The sequence below is a fragment of the Anguilla anguilla genome, chromosome 3 (assembly GCF_013347855.1).
Source record: "Anguilla anguilla isolate fAngAng1 chromosome 3, fAngAng1.pri, whole genome shotgun sequence".
NCBI classification, from domain to species: Eukaryota; Metazoa; Chordata; class Actinopteri; order Anguilliformes; family Anguillidae; genus Anguilla; species Anguilla anguilla.
In genome coordinates, this window is record NC_049203.1 from 1,532,883 (window position 1) to 1,553,991 (window position 21,109).

General features: G+C 48.5%; 1 protein-coding gene across 3 annotated transcripts in view; it reads right to left on the reverse strand.

The window, feature by feature from the left end:
• LOC118223906 (serine/threonine-protein phosphatase 2A 55 kDa regulatory subunit B beta isoform) overlaps positions 1 to 21,109 on the reverse strand; it is a 60,081-nt gene that overhangs the window by 16,691 nt on the left and 22,281 nt on the right. Inside the window, exon 1 of one of the 3 annotated variants that reach the window (XM_035410969.1) lies at positions 10,169 to 10,846. The exons of the other annotated variants lie outside the window; for them this stretch is intronic. Within the exon in view, the coding sequence (XP_035266860.1) occupies positions 10,169 to 10,238 (70 nt within the window). The 5' untranslated portion in view covers positions 10,239 to 10,846. Of the gene's footprint in view, positions 1 to 10,168; positions 10,847 to 21,109 lie in introns of those variants that run through there. 3 annotated transcript variants of the gene reach the window in all.

The following is a 21,109-nucleotide window of genomic DNA, read 5'->3' on the forward strand; positions in this document are numbered from 1 at the left end:
TCAACTAACATGTACAGCTGTTATACACAGCTGGGTAATCTGCCAACTTCAGACTTGACATGTCGAAGAAAAAAATACAATAGACACGATTTTGACATGAAATAGATGACTAATGACTTGGCTTAGACTAGACTTTAATGTCATGACTTGACCTCTACATGACTTTAAAAAAACATGTTAGTGAGTAACAGACTCATATTTGGAAAGAGACGTTGCTGTTGAATTTTGTGAATGCAAATTTTACGAACATTGGCCCCATCGAGGTCCGAGCAGCAGCGGATATCTAGAAATGTCGTTATATCTCAGCGAAACTATCAGAGTGGATAGATAGCCAGGTAAGTGGGAATGTAGCTTTATTTTAATTGTATCCGCACAGTAAAGGGGTCGTCTGAAAAACAAAATAAACTGATTGGCACGAAGAGCTCGGAAAATAATTCAACATGCTAATAGGTGGCGGTATATGCAGTTTGAAGTTTGAGTAATCCGCCAACCAAATCCAAGGAAGAACAAGATACACATAGCGCTGATTGGTTGCGTGTTGGATTTACAACGGAAACGGCGATTAGCATTGTGAACCTCCCAGTGAGTGCATGGCAAGGTAGAAACATAACTCAGTCAACCATGAAAGCTTTTAAAGTTTGATATAATGGCCCGTGATATATGGCGATATATTTAACTTTTGTTGTATTACCTTGCTTGCTAATTATGCTGTCTGGATCCGGTAATAGCTAGCAAACTATAGCGTTACCGTCACGAACTAGGCTAGACGTTTAGGTTGCAAATGAACTAACGTTAGATAGGTAGAAAACTGATTTTATTCGCGCAAAATTATCGCTTTTGTTGGCTGGTTGATGTAGCATAACTACACCGCCGTGGCGGCTTTAAAACCAAAATATACATGTATAGACCCAGTCAGTGTAACTAACTCACTATTGACAATTAGCTAAAAGTTAGCTCTCTGTTAAGCTAAGGCTTTTGTCCGCACTTGCGTTTCCGTATGCTTCTGACACTGCTGTCCTGTATTTTTAATGACAGAATTCATGGACGTGGAGAATCTTCTAGAGCGTATATCTGGAGCACAATCGCTGGAGACACAAATCTATAGGTGAGTCTTTACTAAATGCGACTTTTAACATCAGACTTCTCTGTGAGATTTATTCCCTTAAGGCAAAATATAATGGCATATTTTATTATAAATAAATACAGGTTTCCACAGGGTAAAAATGCTGCCCTTATAGGTTGAGTTTGACATTTTAGTTTCAGTGGACAAACTAAGAAACAAACAAAAATAAAAAACATGCCTTATTTCTGGGAAGTTTTGTGTTATCATTAAGAAATATCGTTAAGAAAATCTATCTCGTGACTTTGCTGAACTTCAGTACTGTTAACTTGGGCCTTACCTGAGACCTGCCTGATATTGCTTGGTGTTTGCCTCGGACTTGGGAGCTAAGATTTGAGACTTACTCCTGACTTCACGTATTTAAATACGGGTGACTGGGGTGAGAGCCGCTATTTGGATCCTTTTCACACTTCATTAGCGGCTACATAATTTACCCAGAAACCAGCAGAGAATCCCGCATTCAGAATTCTGCCACGTGACGGTCCCAGGAGGGCGCAGGCACAGGCGTGTATGAATGTAAGGGGAAGGAGGGGGTGATGGTACCATCTCATGCACAGACGTAGTGTACGTGTAGGGGGGGGGGGGGGGTCACTGTCTCACACAGGCATAATTAAATGGGGGGAGTTGGGATGTTACATTATTAATCTCCCACATTTTTGAGGCAACAAAGAAAAAATCTCTCCACAACGCAAACCCCCACCCCCCCCCCCCCCCATCGATTTTGAAAACGGGACCCAGAGTACATCACCAGTCTCCAGTGTCACACTCAAACACTTTCCGCACTCCTCAAATCTTCTGTAACAGCCCCCCCCCCCCCCCCCCCCGCTGAAATCCCAAAATGTGTTTCGGTCCCGTTTCATAATTACACTTCTGAGACGGGGAGGGCTGCAGTGGCTGTGAGCCACTTTTAAATATCAGAATCGACTGCGGAAAAATCGCTGTGACATTTAGAATAAACGGGCCTTCTGGGGCTCCTCTGAGCCTTCTGCTGTTGGGGGGGGGGGGGGGTAGCGGGGGCGGGGGGTCGGGGCACGGGCTCTGTAGGATGTTTCTGTTAATACTCCGCAGAATGGATTTTTCATCACATCATAAAACACTTAATGAACTTTGCAGAAATTGCTGAATTCCTCATTTTCCCCAAACGTAGCCCCCCCTCCTGCCCCCCCCCCACAGTGATACGCAGGATTCTGAAAGTGGATTTTGTGGTGAATAATGAATGTTGGCCGCAGGCTTTCTGAAGTCGTTCTTTCATGATTAAATCCTGAAGTGTTCCCGGAGGCCGTTTGCTTTTTGGGGCTGGGGGGGGAGGGGGCAGTGCTGGGGGGGGCGGCAGTGCTGGTTCCCGTCCTCCTGGTCGTAAAGATTAACCCCCCCTCCCCCCCCCGGGCACACATCACAGGCAGCCGTGAACGCCAGGGACGTCTAAATGGGCTGTTCTCCGGAATGTTCAGAGAGACGGTCCCAGAACAGGGAGTGCATCTCCATTAAAACAACGCGGGGGACTCTCAGAGCGGACCGCGCCGCTCGCAGCGCACGGCGGTGTCGGACTCTCAGTGCGGACCGCGGCGCACGGCGGGGTCCGGCAGCAGGGCGGCTCACTGCAGTGTAAACTCTCTCACTCTGTACCGCAGCCCTGACTCAGCTCCATACGGCTGCAGTCAGCAAAACACCGCCAATCAATCCCACAATCCCCTCTGATCAGCACCGACAGGAACGTCTGTGCTGAACTGGGTGGGGTCAGGTAGGGGTGAAATCATGAGACAGTGATGATTGGCAGCAGGAGGAGGAGACTGGCCGTGTGGACAATTAAATCACCCCCAGAAAAACACAAATAAATAAACTAAGAGTGTGAGTGGAAGTGAGATGGTCTGTGGCTTGGTGATCTTGTCAAATGTCTTTACTCATTCATTCAGACATTTATCAGATAATCTCATCTCATCCTACACGGTTTACGTTCGGTACATATAATCCAGTTCTGCAGCGGATTAGATGTGGTTTATGTGGCAATTCAGGTTAGAACCTTGCTCAAGGGCACAATGGCTGTGCCATATCTGGGAATGAAACCTGCAACCCCAGTTCCTTAACATTACCCTACACTACCGCTGTCTTATTTGTACTTTTCAGAGAGAGGTTTGAAAGACTGACTCCCAGAAGGTTTGTTTAATCTCTCCCTTTGGTCCGCTGGTATGTTCTGCTGTTGTGCAACCTGCGCAGACTCTCTGCTGAACTGCGCAGACGCTGAACTGGGCCTCGGGGAGAAACGGCGACTTTGCCACTCGTTTAATTGGAGCCGGTGTATTATTGAGCCGGGTGTAAATGGATATCTCGCTATATCCCTATAGGGCATAAAAAAAACAAATAGATCAAGAATTGGGCCATTTAAAGCAAGGGACCCCCCCCCCCCCCAACACTAAACCCCCCCCCCCCTCGATCCATATTGCCTGAGAGAAAGGAGTTAATTTGGAAAGTATATCATTCTGTGTTTTATTAGTTCTGGGACACAATAAACTACTGTAGGGACTTCCCAATTACCCTGAAAAATTCAATAAGGAGAGGGGTACACTCTGGCAGGCTGGGTTAGAGAGGGGGTACACTCAGAGCAGGCTGGGTTAGAGACGGGGTACACTCAGAGCAGGCTGGGTTAGAGAGGGGGTACACTCAGAGCAGGCTGGGTTAGAGACGGGGTACACTCAGAGCAGGCTGGGTTAGAGAGGGGGTACACTCAGAGCAGGCTGGGTTAGAGAGGGGGTACACTCAGAACAGGCTGGGTTAGAGAGGGGGTACACTCAGAGCAGGCTGGGTTAGAGAGGGGGTACACTCAGAGCAGGCTGGGTTATAGAGGGAAGAGGAGACTAGGATGATTACACATAAATGGTTCACATAATGTTAACAGCTAAGGTCACAGCCATCAAACTAATGTACCATGTATCAAACTGATTTCAGATTCATCTTTACCAACAGCAATTTCACATCAGTATATACAATGATGATTTTATATTAATTTAGCCAACAGCAATTTCAAATTAATTCACACAGTGATGATTTCTGATCAATTTCTGTGGCATATTTTGATCGGTCTTGATACAGGTATAGTGCCGAAGGCAATGTGTAGCAGAGCTCCTGGATGTGTAGAACTCACAGCACTGGCAAATAATACTACTAGTCAGTAAAGCGTACATCATCGTGAAGAGTAATTCTCATTCCCCCAGGCTGAGGGGCATTATTCTGTGTTATGGGCCCGTATTAGAGGGGGTTCTGGGTAATGCATTAAAACGCTAAACGCTTTAGTCCAGAATACATGCGCCATGTTCGAGTTAACGGCCCAGAACAAGTTCTCTGCGGCTTTCTGGGGGTTTTATGTGCGTGTAATAGTCACTCTGAATGGGCCTGGTATTAATATGGCCATAATGAGCACTCAGGCAGACACTGCTGTGGAGTGTGGGGGTCTGTGTGTTTGAGTGAGAGGTCTGTGTTTGAGTTAGGGGTCTATGTGTTTGAGTAAAAGGTCTCTGTGTTTGAGTTAGGAGTCTGTTTGAGTAAGAGGTTACTGTGTTTGAGTAAGAGACCTGTGTGAGTAAGAGGTTTCTGTGTGTGAGTAAGAGACCTGTGTGAGTAAGAGGTTTCTGTGTGTGACTAAGAGACCTGTGTCAGTAAGAGGTTACTGTGTTTGAGTAAGAGACCTGTGTGAGTAAGAGGTTTCTGTGTGTGAGTAAGAGACCTGTGTGAGTAAGAGGTTTCTGTGTGTGAGTAAGAGACCTGCGTGAGTAAGAGGTTTCTGTGTTTGAGTAAGAGACCTGTGTGAGTAAGAGGTTTCTGTGTTTGAGTAAGAGACCTGTGTGAGTAAGAGGTTTCTGTGTTTGAGTAAGAGACCTGTGTGAGTAAGAGGTTTCTGTGTTTGAGTAAGAGATCTGTGGGGTCTTCAGTGGGACTCTCTCTGGTGAGATGCTGCACAGACTCCGTCCCCCTCAGTGAGAGCATCTCTCTCTCTCTCTCTCTCTCTCTCTCTCTCTCTCTCTCTCTCTCTCTCTCTCTCTCTCTCTCTCTCTCTCTCTCTCTCTCTCTCTCTCTCTCTCCCTCTCTCTCTCTCTCTCTCTCTCTCTCTCTCTCTCTCTCTCTCTCTCTCTCTCTCTCCCTCTCTCTCTCTCTCTCTCGTGCTCTCTCTCTCTCTCTCTCTAAATGAGCTGTTAGTGCTGCAGATATTCTTCATTCTGCTTTGTGTCCATTAGCTGCCCTAATGTAACGCGCTGGCTTACAGTGAAACCTCACAAATTATAAGACTTTCACAAATTATACGAGAGTGGGCAGGAGGGGTTGATATTTTTGGGAATAATGGATGTGACCGCACTTGCCTGCCTGCCTGTCTATCTCTCTGCCTGTCTGTCGGGGGGGGGGGGGCAGGGGGCAGTACAGACAGCGCTGACAGCTTGTTTCCCTCCCCTGCTGTAAATTGCCTCTGCATGTCTGCTCAACAGGAGGAGGGGGGGGGGGGGGGGGTTGGGGGGGTTATGGCATGCTGGAGAGGTCTGCTGAAACCTGACTGAGGATGAAAACTCTCTCTGCTCCTTCATTAAAACCCCCGCGGTGGCAGGTCTGCTCTCTGTGCCCACGACTGCCTGAGGAAGACCTTGCTTTATACACCCCCCCCCCCCCCCCCCCCAGTGCGTATGAGAGAGAGAGAGCAGACCGTACACAGGAGAGAGTGCGAGAGCAGCTTGTGGAGAGAGAGAGAAAGAAAGAGAGCAGCCCATGATATGCTAAGTGCAGCAATAAAAATTATTGCTGGGTGGGGGGGTTGGGCTTAGTGACTGCAGGGGGAGGAGTCTGCCCTGTGGGCCGGCCATATGGATGCCAGGTTTCATTTCCTGCGTCCTGGAGCTCGTGCAGATTTTTGATAGGGCAGCCAGACCCCCCCTTCCTCCACAGTTACACTGCGGGGCCTCAGAGATGTACAGAGGCTGGGGTCCCCCCCCCCCTTACAGCTGATGGCTAGTTGCTAGTGTGATGGCTTTAGATGAGCTGTCCCCTGATTCATTCCTTACTCACACACAGTGTCTCTGCCATTCACAACGTGAATCGGGGGACAATATCCAGGCAACAGCCAATCCGATGACTCCAGGTGGAGCATGATGGGGGTCATAGGTCAGAGGTCAGCTGCTCTTGTCTTCGGAATGGTGAGAGATGAGCACGGATTAGAGATCACTGATCTGTGTAGCATATGGACCAGCTCACGCACTGAGCTCAGTGGATCCAGATGATATAAATAACTGGTGGTGTGGCCACTGAGGTGCGTCTCCATCTCATTTGGGGTTTTGGATGAGCCACTCTCGTTTAAAGCAGGGCTCTCAGTCCAGTTCCACATTCCATACCAGCCTGTGTAGCTCATCTGTTTGCTGAGAGCTGCCTGGTCTTTAACAGGCTGTGAGCAGAGCTCCACCTCTTTGTGCTCTGCATGTACACCTGCTGTGTAATTATCTCCAGTGCATTCTCCTTCTAACCTTAGCCATGTTCCCCTGTACCCCGATAACCTCAGCCAATGTTCACGTGCACCCCGATAACCTCAGCCATGTTCTCCTGTACCCCGATAACCTCAGCCATGTTCACAAGCACTCTGATCGACACCTCAACATTCTGCACATTCTGGGTCTTGTACCCAAAAATAAAAAATAAAAAATGGACCATCTGTTTAAAAACAGCACTGAGCTTCTTCCTCCTGAATATAAAACAGGAAAGTCAGGCGGTGTAAAAATACATTTGGGTCACCTCTTGTGGTTTGGGAGTGACAGAACTACTAATGAGTCAGAGTCTCTACCGTGGGGATTAAATCGGGGGGGGGGGGGGGGGGGGGGGGGGGGCTGCGGGGCTGCGGGGGGAGGGAACTCTTTGAAAGGAAGGGATCAGCAGAAAAGGCTCCACACACATCAGCCTCTGTGCTGGCAGACCTCTGAGTTTTTATCAGAGGTCCTGAGTGTTGTGTGTGCATGCAGAGAGCTGAGTGTCTGTCAAATGTGCCCGTTTTAGAGTGGTTTAGAGATCCATAAATCGATAGTGAGGAAATGTACACTGCTGTGAGGGCAAAGGGGGGGGAACTCTCATTGGAGGAAGCAGTTGCCAGGTTACAATGTAACACAGGAAGGCAGCCAATACGCTTCCCCTGACAACATCCGATTTCTCTCTTTAGGTGCTCTTCTAGATTGCGCTTTTCTTCCATTTAAACAATTTAATGTGCACAGATATATTTTAAAGCAGGACTGTGCTCTCTGTTGTACAGTTAAATTCAGCTGGTCCTCACATTGGTCAGCCCAACCAGGAAAAACCCACTCTTTTACACAAGAGGCAACAACTGATTCAGGTCCACTCCTGTGCCCCTCCCTCTTCCTGTTTATGCCCCTCCCGCTTCCTGTCTGTGCCCCTCCCGCTTCCTGTCTCCTGAATGCAGTGGCTAGATTTGCTTTGAGCCGAGACGGCAAGATCACCTGAGTATTTTTCAATGCTTTACCCGCCCCGTCGTCATGCTAATGTTTTAGCACTTATCGCAACAAGCTTGTGCTCTCCCCCAAAGCAAGTGACATCAGCGCTGACCAGACTTCACAATGGTGATGATAGTTTCAGTTCCCTGGGTACTAAAACTGAACTGCTTTAGTAAATACCCAGCTGTATAAAAGGATTGCGTGTTAGATCAGTGTAACCTGGGTTAGTCACTCTGGATTAGAGCATCTGCTAAATGCCTGTAATGTAAATTAAGTCTAAGTCTGGCTCACACGGACATGAGTCAGAGGAAGGCACTTCAGCAGCTCGACAGGCTAACCTTGAGCACCCAGTCGAGCCAGCGGCTCATCGTCCTTATGCCATCTGAAATGCATGCCTATAAATCTTCCCTGTGACACACGGCACTTGACAAATAATTAGATCCATCAAACATTGGCTTTTAGGGAGCTAATTGCACTCCTGCTCCAATTAGGATCAATTAGGGGCCTAGTAGATCAGGTGGGAAGAGTGGCCAGGAAAAAATTTACAAAATCCGTTTCCATGGAGACTAATCAATCAGCGCCGTGAGTTTAAAGTAATTGGGGTCTGTAGGGTTAATGTGAAGTCAGTCCGAGTGGGGGGGGGGGGGGGGGGGGTCTCCACTGCTTTCTGTGCGAGAGTCAGTGTGTGTGATTTATCACATCAGCTACCGCAGGCAGTGCAGTAGTGAAACACACAGGCGTCTGCGGTACATGGCCCCGCTCGTTTCTGTGCACCCGGAAAGAGTCTAGGCGACACTCGTGGAAAATTACAGCGTAATTTAACTGTGCTGGGACTGGGAATGTGACAGGGAAAACAGGCTGTTCCCTGGGGGGGGGACTCTGGCCTGAGGCCTTCTCTGCCCCCGTGGGGGGGCTGTCTGAGAGAAACCAACCCCCCCCCCCCCGGAAAACACTGTCATCCACCCAGTCCCCTCTCTCACCTGCTCCAGAGAGAGATACACAACACAGCTTCCTCTGAACAGTGAGTTCCTTTCTCACAGGAACTCTGCAGAGAAAATTTCCCCCTGAGTCAAATGAGCATCTCTGGCTTTCAGAGCATCTTTGGCTCTCTGCGGCTAACAGGTATAATTCAGAGCTTTTTTTTCCAGAACAGGAAGTAGTTGAGCCGTTTCACCCCCAGCCTGCCTGGGCTTCCAGAAAAATCTCTGATTTATTCCACCCCCGCTTCTCTGTTGCCTCATTACCCCCTCTCCGAACTGGAGTGCCCTTACTGTAAATTTGGGGGGGGGGGGGGGGCTGCTCTGTGCTGCATTGTCTGATGGCTGCCAGGGCTCAGTTAGCTGTGCCTGGTTTTTATGCTGATTGGAAGATCAGCGCTGCAGACATCCACACTGCCGCTGAGGTACTGAGCAGAATACGAAGCCTGCTCGCCACGTAGCATCCAGCGTTTCAGATCTTACGCTCATGTTTATCTCCACAATGATTTAAGAGGGTAAAGGTCCACAAATATTTACCGTTAGAAGGAGAATAAACATTGTGCTTAAAGGGACTGGAGTACAAACCGAAATATGTTTTAAAGGCTGTAGTGGATTTTTTTAAATGTTTCATTCCTCATATTACAGTTTGTGGGTTTATGCTGTCAGTCTTCTCTCCGGTTCAGTCCTTTTTCAGGAAAGCCCTGAACCAAATCTGTTCCCTCACCTGACAGTTCAGTGGGTGACCTGGACAAATTCGCATTAAGACCAGAGAGATCAGACGTCCCCGCTGTTGCACCTGACCGGCACGCGTCTGCGTGTCTCAGCGGCGGTTCACCGTCACCCTCGCGCGCCAGCTGGCCTTCAGGACTTAGACACAGATTGTAAACAGCGATCTTAATCTCTCCGAGGGTCGCCAGTAAGAAGCTCACCGCGCAGCTGTGCGGATCGAGTCGTAAACCAGAACTGGAGCATTAAAAGCATGTCCGCGAAATAAACGCATCGTTTGCAATACGCACGGAGACGGACTTCGATGCTTCTTACTAAATTCACAGTTGCGTCTCGAGTTATCATACATTCTCTACTCTACCACGAACTCACTGCAGGTTTATAAACGAATTCAATTACCGCGCGTGCCTATTCCTAATTCTTCTTAACTTGGAGGCAGCGCTTGACATCTACTCTACGGGAATACGTGGGCCTTGGCGTATTAACCAGTCGGTCTTGACTTTTCCTTTTTCCATTATACCTCGTACTTCGAGCGTTCACATGTCGCTCAGTCCTTTGCAAATAAACATAACCGTGACCGCGCCCTAACAGAGCCATCAATGCCACTAACGTCAGTTTACTGGTTCATAATTGTTCCCATGTATTAATTTGTTTGGGCCCCATTTATAGCCTATTGATCCGGAAAAGCATTTGAACTCCATCTGGCCACTGCAACTGGCCTGCGTATGCAACTATGACTATGACAGTCCAACGCGCACTGACAATATTAACGGTTAGCCTACCGGATTCTCAATTTTAGCACAACACACCCCTCTGTCTAGTGAATTAACACCCCTTCACAAGAAAATGACTACATTAAAATCATGCCGCTTAAATACCTTCAGTTGCATAGTTGTGATCGCGAAGGAAACTGCTGTTGATTTTACGTGTGTCAATCTCTTCCTCCATTTATGACGGCGTAACTTCGGAAGCCTAAAGCAAACAAACGAGTATCCATGGTCCTGAACCGTCGCTTCAGCAGAGGGTCCGCGCGAGCAGCGGGCTGTTAGTCATGATTCAGGCGTATCCAGGGAGACGGCAGTGCGATAAAAACGGCAGAAATAGTGCAGGTCCTGGCAGTCAGGGCCGGGGAGAGCTACGCAGTCGCTGCCGCTCCACACCGCTCGTGACAGCTCAAGTGGTTTGAGCACCAATTTAGCGCCGCGCCTCGTTTGGGCAGCAATGACTTAATTTTTCATTACAACTGTCACTTAAGCGCACGTTAAGACTTCGAGCAAACACTGGAAACGCATACAAACAGCTCATATGCGCGACGGAATTAAATAAAACTGTCGCGTGTCTTGTTGTATCGCGATGAAGTAGAATACATCTCCTTGGTTTAAGATTTGGGTCTGGGCGGAGTTTTCTTTTCTGACTGCAGCAGCACGGATTATTCGACCGGCAGGCAGTCGGCTGTCATCTCCGTTTTTCCCCGGCGTGGCGTTATCGCTCAGCTGAGTGTTGCATGAGTTCTGTTGCTGCCACAGTCGTATACTGCATTAGGCAGGCTCCTCCCATACAGATTGCCGCTGTCCGACTGCGTCAGCGTCACGGAGAAACGCACGCGGGCGAATCGGCGGGGAGCTCGTGGGGGTAGCGGCGCAGAGGAGCGGGTGGCACATTGTTCGCGCCGTGCCAGGAAAAAGACACCAGACCCAAACGGGGCGACAGCGGTCAGTTGATACTTTAAACGCGTGGACGCAGAACACTGCACAACCAGAAACTATAGTAATATGCTTTGAGGAAATAATTACTTGAGGTAACGAGAAGCACGTGGCAGCCACTGCATCTGTCACTTACACTGTATGCCGGTGTACCGAGTCATTAAAATCATCACGGCCCTTGAATGCTACCGCGAGGTGTAACATGTTGATTTTCCATCTCGCAGAGACTTAACGGTCGTCCATAATTCTCGCTCATTCTGCATCCAGTGCTAATGTTAGCTTTATTACAGTGCGTTACATTCACTTAACAGAAGCCCTTATACGGCTTCCTTCCTGAGAGCCCAGCGAGGTGAAATCCCTGAGGAGTCTAGTGTGCCGTGTGTAGGGTCTTACACCTGGTTGCCTGGCAACAGGGGGTAGTTTACTCACCACTGCATCGCCCCCACCCCCACCCCCACCACCCCACTCTGACCTGTTTACATGCACGCGCTCCTCTCTCCCAAAAATCATCTGCATGCCCAGCTGATGCAGCAGATTAAATATTCATATCATATCCAAGGAACCTCAGTGTGTTGTGCCTCGCCAGTGGAAATAATAATAAAAATAATAATAGCTACATGAAATCCCAAAACAGAGACACTGCTCGCATTAGCAATGCAGCCATCATATACTATATTCTGCTTCGACACCACGGTGATGGAGAATTTATTATATGAATCCAGACTGTTTTTTTATAAGACATGCACATATATTGGGAGATCACAGCGTTTTACAGGCACAGTGGCAGGAATTCACATTCTTGGAGCATTTCATAGTGGTAGAGCATTCTTCCAAAAAGAAAAATAGATCTCATTTTTTAATAATAAATGTAACCTGTGTCCCTTTGATTTAAATTTTGGATTGATTGGCCCTGAAACACAAGAGGATGCTGGGTATTTTATATGGCTTCCAGGTTTAATCTGTTAAATCTGTAAGTGCTGTGTCTCTTTTACGGGCTACAGGGACTGATAAATCAGGTCTGGAGTCATGCTGTCACACACACACACACACACACAGGCAGACACACACACACACGCACACACATGCTTGCACACACACACATACACACACTGCACACACACACCCACACGCACACAAGCACGCGCACACACCCACATGCGCGCACACGCACTCACACTCACACAGACACACTTTCACTCACACACATACACACACACACACGTGCACACACACTTTCACTCACACTCACACACACACACAGAATTCTGGAAAGGGCTGATTTACATGCTGTGTTTAATATCTGCCTCCACAGGGGTTTCTGCCAGCTAATACCCTCTGCTGATTGGCTTTCAACGTCAGCATCCCTGCTAACACCCTCTGCTGATTGGCTCTCAGTATTTGAATTATTTGTAAGTACATCCCAGTACTTCTGTTTCTAAATAGATTTCTATATTTAAATACTACGTATTTGTAATTACCCTACTATGAATACTTGTTTTTTAGAGTATGTCAGAATGAAAACGCGAAATACATATTTTCCCGAGGACTGTAGTCTGTATGGGGTGCCAGTTCAAATCCCCCATTAGACAGTATGCAAAAGGACCACGCTGTGCGTCTCTTAAATGCATTAGCCATCTTATCCGCCAGCCCATTTGCAAATGAAATCCTGGCCGTTAAAGTCAGGAGCCGTGTGTCGGGGGCGGTGGGGGGAGGGTGGCGGGCGGTGTGGCGTATATGGTACTGAAATGCTCTATCCCCCCCCCGCCCCCCCCCCAGCGCACGCCATTTAACACTCCGGCACCCTCGTACCACCATCGGAATGAAGTCAGGGAATTATCTGTGCACTCTGTGCAGTGTGGGTTACTGGTGCGTTCGGGGGGGTGGGGGGTGCGGGGGGGGCGGTTGGATATTTACGGTACTCTGTTTCAAATCGGGTCCCCGTCTTCATCTTTCCCTCCACCTCCACCTCGAATCCTCCACCTCCACCTGCACCTCTACACCTCCACCTGCACCTGCACACCTCCACCTCTACACCTCCACCGCTACCTCCACCTCCACCTGCACCTGCACCTCCACACCTCCACACCTCCACCTGCACCTGCACCTCTACACCTCCACCTCCACCTCTGCCTCCACTTCCACCTCTACACCTCCGCTTCCACCTCCACACCTCCACTTCCACCTCCACCTCTACAGCTCCACCTCCACTTCGAATCCTCTTCATGGAGCTTTTCAAGGACCCCCCCCCCCCCCAAAATGGTTTGATCATTATTTAAATTGAATGGGGCATAAGCAGTGAGCTCCCAGGCTGACTGGCTTAGCACAGTCCTGTTATAAATCCCTGGTGAGGCTGACAGAGGAGATGGAATTAAAAGGCCATTGATTTCCAGCAGACTCACTGAGCTGAGGAACTGCCTGGTACTGAACGGGGGGGGGTGGGGGGGTGAGGGAACCAGTACTAAACTGGGGAACTGCCCCATCAGTGGGGCCCCATTCGTGGGGCCCGTTACTGATCTGGGGAACAGCCCCGTCAGTGGGGCCCCATTCGTGGGGCCCGTTACTGATCTGGGGAACAGCCCCGTCAGTGGGGCCCCATTCGTGGGGCCCGTTACTGATCTGGGGAACAGCCCCGTCAGTGGGGCCCGTTACTGATCTGGGGAACAGCCCCGTCAGTGGGGCCCCATTTGTGGGGCCCGTTACTGATCTGGGGAACCGCCCCATCAGTGGGGCCCCATTCGTGGGGCCCGTTACTGATCTGGGGAACAGCCCCGTCAGTGGGGCCCAGTGTTGGGCAGCAGGCTCAGTTCTGATGGATCGCAGCCTAATTTTCCAGCAATGTGAGCCCGTTTCCTCAGGCGCTTTCCTATTGGCTGAAGACTAACAGGTTCCGTTTCTGTCCCACCGTTCCCTCGCACGTTATTGGTACTTTCATTGCAGAGATCGGCGTACAGCATCCTCACAGGCCTGCTGCTGCTCTTACCTGATTGGCACATGGCTACAGCAGCCAGCGAATAGGAAAGAAGCCCATTTTATTACAGCTTTAAACGGGATGACAGTGTGTGTGTGTGTGTGTGTGTTGGTGCGTTGTGCTGAGATGTTCTGTGGTGGTCAGTACTGTAGATGAATAATTGATCGTTTCCTGTGGGCTGCCTCCTGTCCCAAACACAGTGTTCACATCCCGGCCGTTTGGGGTAACAGTGTAGTGGGTTCGGTTCCGCCACTGCTGCTGTTCCCTTAAGCAAGGGAATTAACCTTAATTTCTTCAGTAGAAACATACAGCTGTGTGTGTGCGTACATGTGTGTAAGGTGTGTGTGTGCGCGTGTGTGTGTGTGTGTGTGTGTGTGTGTGCGCGCGTATGGATTGTAGGTAAAAAACGTAATTAAGTAGCTCTAGATAAGAGCACCTGGCATACGCTGAAATGTAATGTAAGGTTATCATGCCCCAGTAAAGGTCATTTCACAGAGCTTAGCAGACAGCAGTCAGCAGGATCTTTCTTCAGTCTGCTGTGCTGCCGTGGGGGTGTTTATTTCCTGTTGGGGGTGTTTATTTCCTGTTCTGCTGCCGGTCTTGCCTTTGATGAAACATCTTTAACCGATAAGCTCTCCATTTGTGCAGCGTACAGCAAGCCAAGCACATCGGAGGATGATGATGGTTTTGATGAATATGTAGAAGCTTTGATGGAAAAGGGTATGAAATATAAAAACCCTGCAGCCCAGAGAGGGAAAGAGGGATGGAGGGAGAGGAATAAAGAAAGAGAAAACTTAAGGGGTCAGAAAGCTTCAGTCTGTAATCCAAGGTAAAAGTTTTTAGCGGGGGATTGAGGTGAGTGCCTGTCCTCTCAGACATACAATAGCAGACACACATTCATCATGCATCATATTATCACACACACACACACACACACACACACACACACACACTCAAATGCAGTGACCGCTCCTGACATGACATCACCAGACTCACAGGGCACAGACTGGCCTCCATCTGTCTAAACGTGACCCACATGCAGACTGACAGGCTGATACACTGGGGTGCCCTCACCTCCAGAGCGCACGCCGTCCGGGAAGCAGAGTACACCCCCCTCAGCCCCCCCCATCCCACCCCCCCCCCCCCCCCACCCCCGCCAAGCAGCACACCCCCCTCAGCGCCAAGCAGTACACCCCCCCAGTCCTGACTTCTCTCTTTAGCCTTACACTCAAATATCTTGTTTTATCTGATAAAAGCCTTGTGAAGGAAATAATCTGGGTGGAGAGAGAGGGAGAAAGTGAGACAGAGAGGGAGAGAGTGAAAGAAAGAGGGGGAGAAATTCAGAGAGGTGAGAGAGAGCGGAAGAAAGAGGGAAGGTGAGGGTAGAGAGAGTGAGAGTACAAGAGAGAGGAAGAGAGAGGGGGTGGAGACTGAGAATGAGGGAAGAAATTCAGAGAGGGGTAGAGAGAGGGGGAGAAAGAAAGGGAAAGTGAGAGGGGGTAGAGAGAGGGAAAGAGAGGAAGAGAGAGGGGGGAGTAGCTAATAAGATGAATGTGTGGTTTTAGCAGAGCAGATTAAACCCATCCAGGGGGAAAGATGATCTAACAGCCTTTTTAAATCTTGATGACTGCGGCACTTTCCATTTTGCATACGCAGACCTGAGAGAGACCCCTGCACACACACACACACACACACACGCATACGTACGTACATCCTGCCACACACACACACACACACACACACACACATCCACCACCGCACGCACACACACACACACACACACACACATCCACCACTGCACGCACACACACACACACGCACGCATACGTACGCACATCCTGCCACACACACACACACACACACACCCGAGGGGCCTGCCGTTTGGGGGAGGGCACCCTGTTTCCTGTTTTACAAGATTCGTCCGTTTCCTGCCGAATACGGCAACAGATTCAGCTCCCGTTGGGCTCACCTTCAGCGCGGTCCAGCTGCAGCAGACAGACGTGTATCAATCACTCCCGACAGAATGGGATTTTAAGGTCAGGTGCACACTGCATGCATAAATCCACAATTACCGTCCGCATTAATGCTGAAATTGTACACGTCTACAGGACGCACCGAAAATGGGTCACATTATTTATGAGGCATGTTTCAGTCGCTCAATAATTTAACTTCAGACTAAACTGCCGATCTGTCTGATAGGACACGCATGCATGGGCTCACAGTTTCCATCAGTGTAATCCAGCAGTGCTGCTCATGCCAGATTGCTTTGTAGATGAATATGTTTTAGGGCTGATCTGAATTGTGTTGGCAGTAGAACTGAATGGTTTATATTCGCCAAAAGGACCTAAATGACTGGGGACTTCATCTCAGACCTCTCTCCTCTCTCTCTCTCATGCTGCAGTGCTATGTCTCTCTATCTCAGCAGACGGGAGTTTTCATAGATACACGTTCACATGCACGCGGCACATATACTTCATTCGGTTTGTGTCCGGGCTGCAGAAGCGCAGCCTCTCTGGGCTGTGACTTCCCCTGTCAGGACTGGCCTTGCCGTTCCTTCATAAATAGTGCTGAGCAGAAGGATGTCTGTGCTTGCGTATGTTCTTTGTTCCGGTGTTCACGCTGTGATTGTCGCTATACAGTATACAGAGGAAGTGGGTTCTTTGTGTGTCGGATCTTCATGATGACTCTCTTGTCTCTGATGAATATCAGTGATGATGTCATGCCTTTCTTTTGCCTCACTCTGAAAAGCCCTTCTCTCTCCCTCTCTTTAATCTTGCATGGCACCATGCTAGGGGCACTTATATGATTACAGCTTTGCATAGATCTTGTGCTGCTTACTTACCGTGTGAAATGCACTTTTGTATGTAGATTTGGCTGAAGCATCTGCATGTAACATAAGTGTTGACAATAATATCTGATGAGATTTTTTGGTTTTTTCCCCCCCCAAGTATTTTTAAAAAACTGACATCTGAATGCCAGTCTATCAACGTAAAAAAAACACATTTACAATGCATCTTTTACTCCATGCCAACAGTGGAAAAAGCAAGCTAACAAACGCACACACAAAGCTAGACTATACCAGGAGTGCAAGACACGCTTGAATGCGTTACATTGATTGTAGTAAGATAGATACATTAATATAAGAGCAGTTTTTTGAAGCCAGACTCCGGTCCCGCTTTGCACGAGCTACAGCACCGCTCTGAGCAATGTTCTCTGACACTTCCCGAGTTGGTTGCTAGGAAACAGCTCGTGGAACGACATTTCCTTGAACAGCCGAACAGCTGTCTACGTAATCAGATCATTAAGACCGTTGAATTCAATAATTGATATCATGTTTGTCTAAACGCAATACATGTATATGAAACATATTTGAACGCTGGGGTTAATAAACACCGAGGCGCGTTCAACGCATCGTTACTTACTTACTTGTATAAGAGGCAATTACATTACAATCTTGTCACGTACTAAGCCTTGATGGATACATTCATTAAAGCCTGTGGTGGGCCTTGCTGGCATTTACGTTTATGCGGTACAATTTGTGTCACACGCATCAGTAAATACGTTATTCAAGAGAAGCCATGCATTTGAGACCCGCTGGATTGAGAAGATGAGAAAGGTCTTTACATGGTAAAGGTGACGGTAGACTACAATGCGATAGCTTCCGTGATCGCTTCTCGATACTTCAGCACCTTGGAGAGTTCCATCACCGCTGATCTGAATTAGCTGCTTTTCACTTTTAACACTGAAGCTACCGGGGTCTTTTTGAGAGTAGGACTCTTTAAATTACGTATTTTGTGAGAAAGATACCTTCCCGGCCAAGTGATTGTCAACGATAACACTTGAGAGGCTTGGGAGAGAGAAACTGCTATCATACCGCCCAGACAGAGTGTTGAGCGCGCGTGCATTAATTTCCCCCATAATCTAACAAGATTTTTCCCGAAAAGTAACAGCTCATATTAACAGAAAATGATTCATTCAGAATCCCAGGCAATATAACAATTCTGCTGCACACTCAGCAAAAGTTTAAACGACCAACGACGTAGGCGTAAACGCATATATAATACGGCAGGGAAAATGACACTAGCGCTAGAAATAAGTCTATATATTTCATGCCCTGCAAGAACAACAAAAATATGCAAACAAGCTCTTCTTTTCTGTGGCCTCATGTAGGCCTATCTTCAGTTTTCTAAGAACGGATGTTCACGTTAGTTTTTTTCCTTGTATATGAAGGCCTACATTTTTTACCTCAAGAACGAGTTCAGTGTGCCAATGAAATATCGCCATCTATGGGACTCGAGAAGGAAAGGTAGAAATTAAATTCATAATCACATCAGACGGCAAAATTAACTTAGGCAACATTTATCCGGTATCTGGTTGAAAAAAATATTATAAGGAACAAATCAATAGCCATGTAGGGCAAACTATTTTGTTCAGACTTGAACTGGAACAGGAGAGTTTTCAACAAATAAGTTTCATATTTATTTTTGCTCGTTCTCAACCTGACAGTTTGTAGCTACACGCGCATCAGAACTCCATGCTGTTCCATTGGCGTCGCGTGAGTGTGGACACAATGGCGCGAGGTCACCTCGGAGACTGGGCACGGAGCTGCATCGTAAGCACATCTCCGTACGAGAGCTTTTGCATCGTTTGTCCCGCGTTCCCGGAATATTTGCAGCAGCAACAGACTTGTGGATGTGCTGAGTCTGAACTGCTCTGACCGTAGATGTCTACGAAACGGCATCACTCACGACTATTTAAAGTTCTGACTCCGATATGTGCCAGTATACTATAGAGAAGTGCCAAGTCATTGCAATTCTCGTGCAGCATCCATTAGTAAATGAGCATTTATTTTAGAATCGAGGACAGGTATTTCACATTAGTTTGTTTAATCGATAAATACAGCCACATCCGTTTGTTTTCAGTCCGCTAAAAAAAAAAAGCTAGTTTTTTGACATCGTACCAGGGGTGTTAATATTTAAACATCTGAATTATCTGATTTAGTGCCAACCGGCTTGTTACAGCCTCGCTCTTGCTCCAGTTAGGAGTTCCATATATACAGAATAAGCTCCCCCTCAACCCCCACTCCCCAGTAGAATCCCATCTGACCGAGCAACTGGCAGTGGATATGACGGAGACGCAGCTTCCTGCTACCCGCGGGGCCTGCAAGCTGGCCTCCGATAAAGACACCGGCGTCTCGTTCTCACCCGGCGCTCCGCTCCGCGACCCGACCCAGCTGTCTCACTGTGGAGACACTGTGGCTGCAGAAATATGAAACCTGATTAATTATTGATCTGCGATGATCCAAACTGAATTAGCCAGCAGTGAAATCAATTCTGTCCATCCACAGTCTCCACCCGCCCAAATACTTTTATTACGCGGCCTACAGCCTCAGGCCCACCATTACAAATTTAGAGATCCGGCCAAATATCTAGTGCGCGAGTGCCTAACTGAAACAAAGGCGTCCGTTTGGTCGGCGACGCTCTATTTTCGGCTCCAATAACTGTGAGAGCGCGTAAAGCTCAGATAAACGTTATGACTCCCGGGAGGTAAATTTGGGGTTTGCACTAATGTTCGCCGCTGATGATGCCAGCTGAGAGTTTTTTTTTTGGTGGCGCGTGGAGAAGACGCGGGCAGGGGACTGAGAAGTGACAGCCGGCGGAGAGGCCGAGGGAAAGACCCCGCCCCCGCTGGCAGTGCGCTTCCCGCCGGATTGTGAATGGGCTGGGCTCCGTGCTCCACCTGCGCTGGCGCGAGGTTCTGAATGAGACGCAGCGGCGGCATATGGCCGGCGTCTGTGCGGGCAGAGGGAAGGGCCTCCTGTTTATCACACGGAGAGGGAAACTCGGCGTGATTTTGGCAGGGGTGCAGTGGGAATGGGAAAGGGGGGGGGGGGGTGGATTTCGGCCTCTGGGGGGATGTAGCAGACAGGAAATGATAGGCACGTCCCTGCTCGTGATGGAGCATTTGGAAGTGTGGTTAGCTGCACCGTAACGTTAGCTGAGTTCATTTGTAGCCTTTTCTCTCAGTGTATCTGCAGTATGTATTTGCAGTTGTTTATCCAGAATAATGCAGTGAGCTCCACCAAAACCACCCAAGTTTGAGAGCTCATCTGAAAATGACACCACCTTCCCAGCCCAAGGAAGCTGAATTTTGTTGTGTCTGTGCTGCCATCTGCTGGCCAACAGCCGAACTCCCAGCAGCTGATTTTCCCCTGTGATCCAGGCTTCAGGCATTTTATTCAAAACCCACCCCCTAGTATTCACAGCCGGCTGCACCCAGACACTGTAGCTGTGCTTATTCTGCTCCACACAGGACATGAGGGTGTGAACCAATGCCTTTTAAAGTGAATACACACACACATGCGCACACACACACACACACACACACACACACACAACAGCCAAGATCTGCCTCACACCACACCCAGGCTCCACTTCCCACACCATGCAGGCTCTGCCTCCTGCACCAACCAGGCTCCGCCTCCTGCACCAACCAGGCTCCGCCTCCCACACAGCCAGGCTCCGCCTCCTACAGTAACCAGACTCCGCCTCCCACGCCAGCCAGCCAGTCCCTGCCTCTCTGTATCTCCAGCTACCTCTACTTTCAGCTCTGCTTCAGAGTCATTTATTTCTGTCCTGTGGCACTAATGCAGTTCAGAAATCCATAAGCAGGAATGAAAGCCAGAACCATCACCGGCACCCCAGGGTTGCCTCCCTCTGCCCTGTTCAGACAGCAACTCTCCTGAGGAAAAAAATAGCTCCATGGATACAACCAAATGTTGTGTAACAGCACCATCCTCTGGCCAAGCTTTAGTATTACAACTCATCACAAATTATATAAAGATTGCGTTCATAATTATGGGAAAAATATACATAGACATACAAGGAACGCTTGTCACTTTGTTCAGATAATAATACACAGTTGAAGGTATGTAGATAAAGTTCATCAGTAATTATGATTTGTGAGAAAAAAACTGAGTACATTACATATGAACACTGTTGTCCACAATCTTATGTAGTGAATTTACAGCGTGGTCATTACTGTTACAGTGATGCAGTATTCATGCTGAGGTGGGCTGTTGACGGACAGCTTTATGATTGTCATGGAGACACAGCTCTGTGCAGGACAGAGAAGGCTGAAAAGTGGGT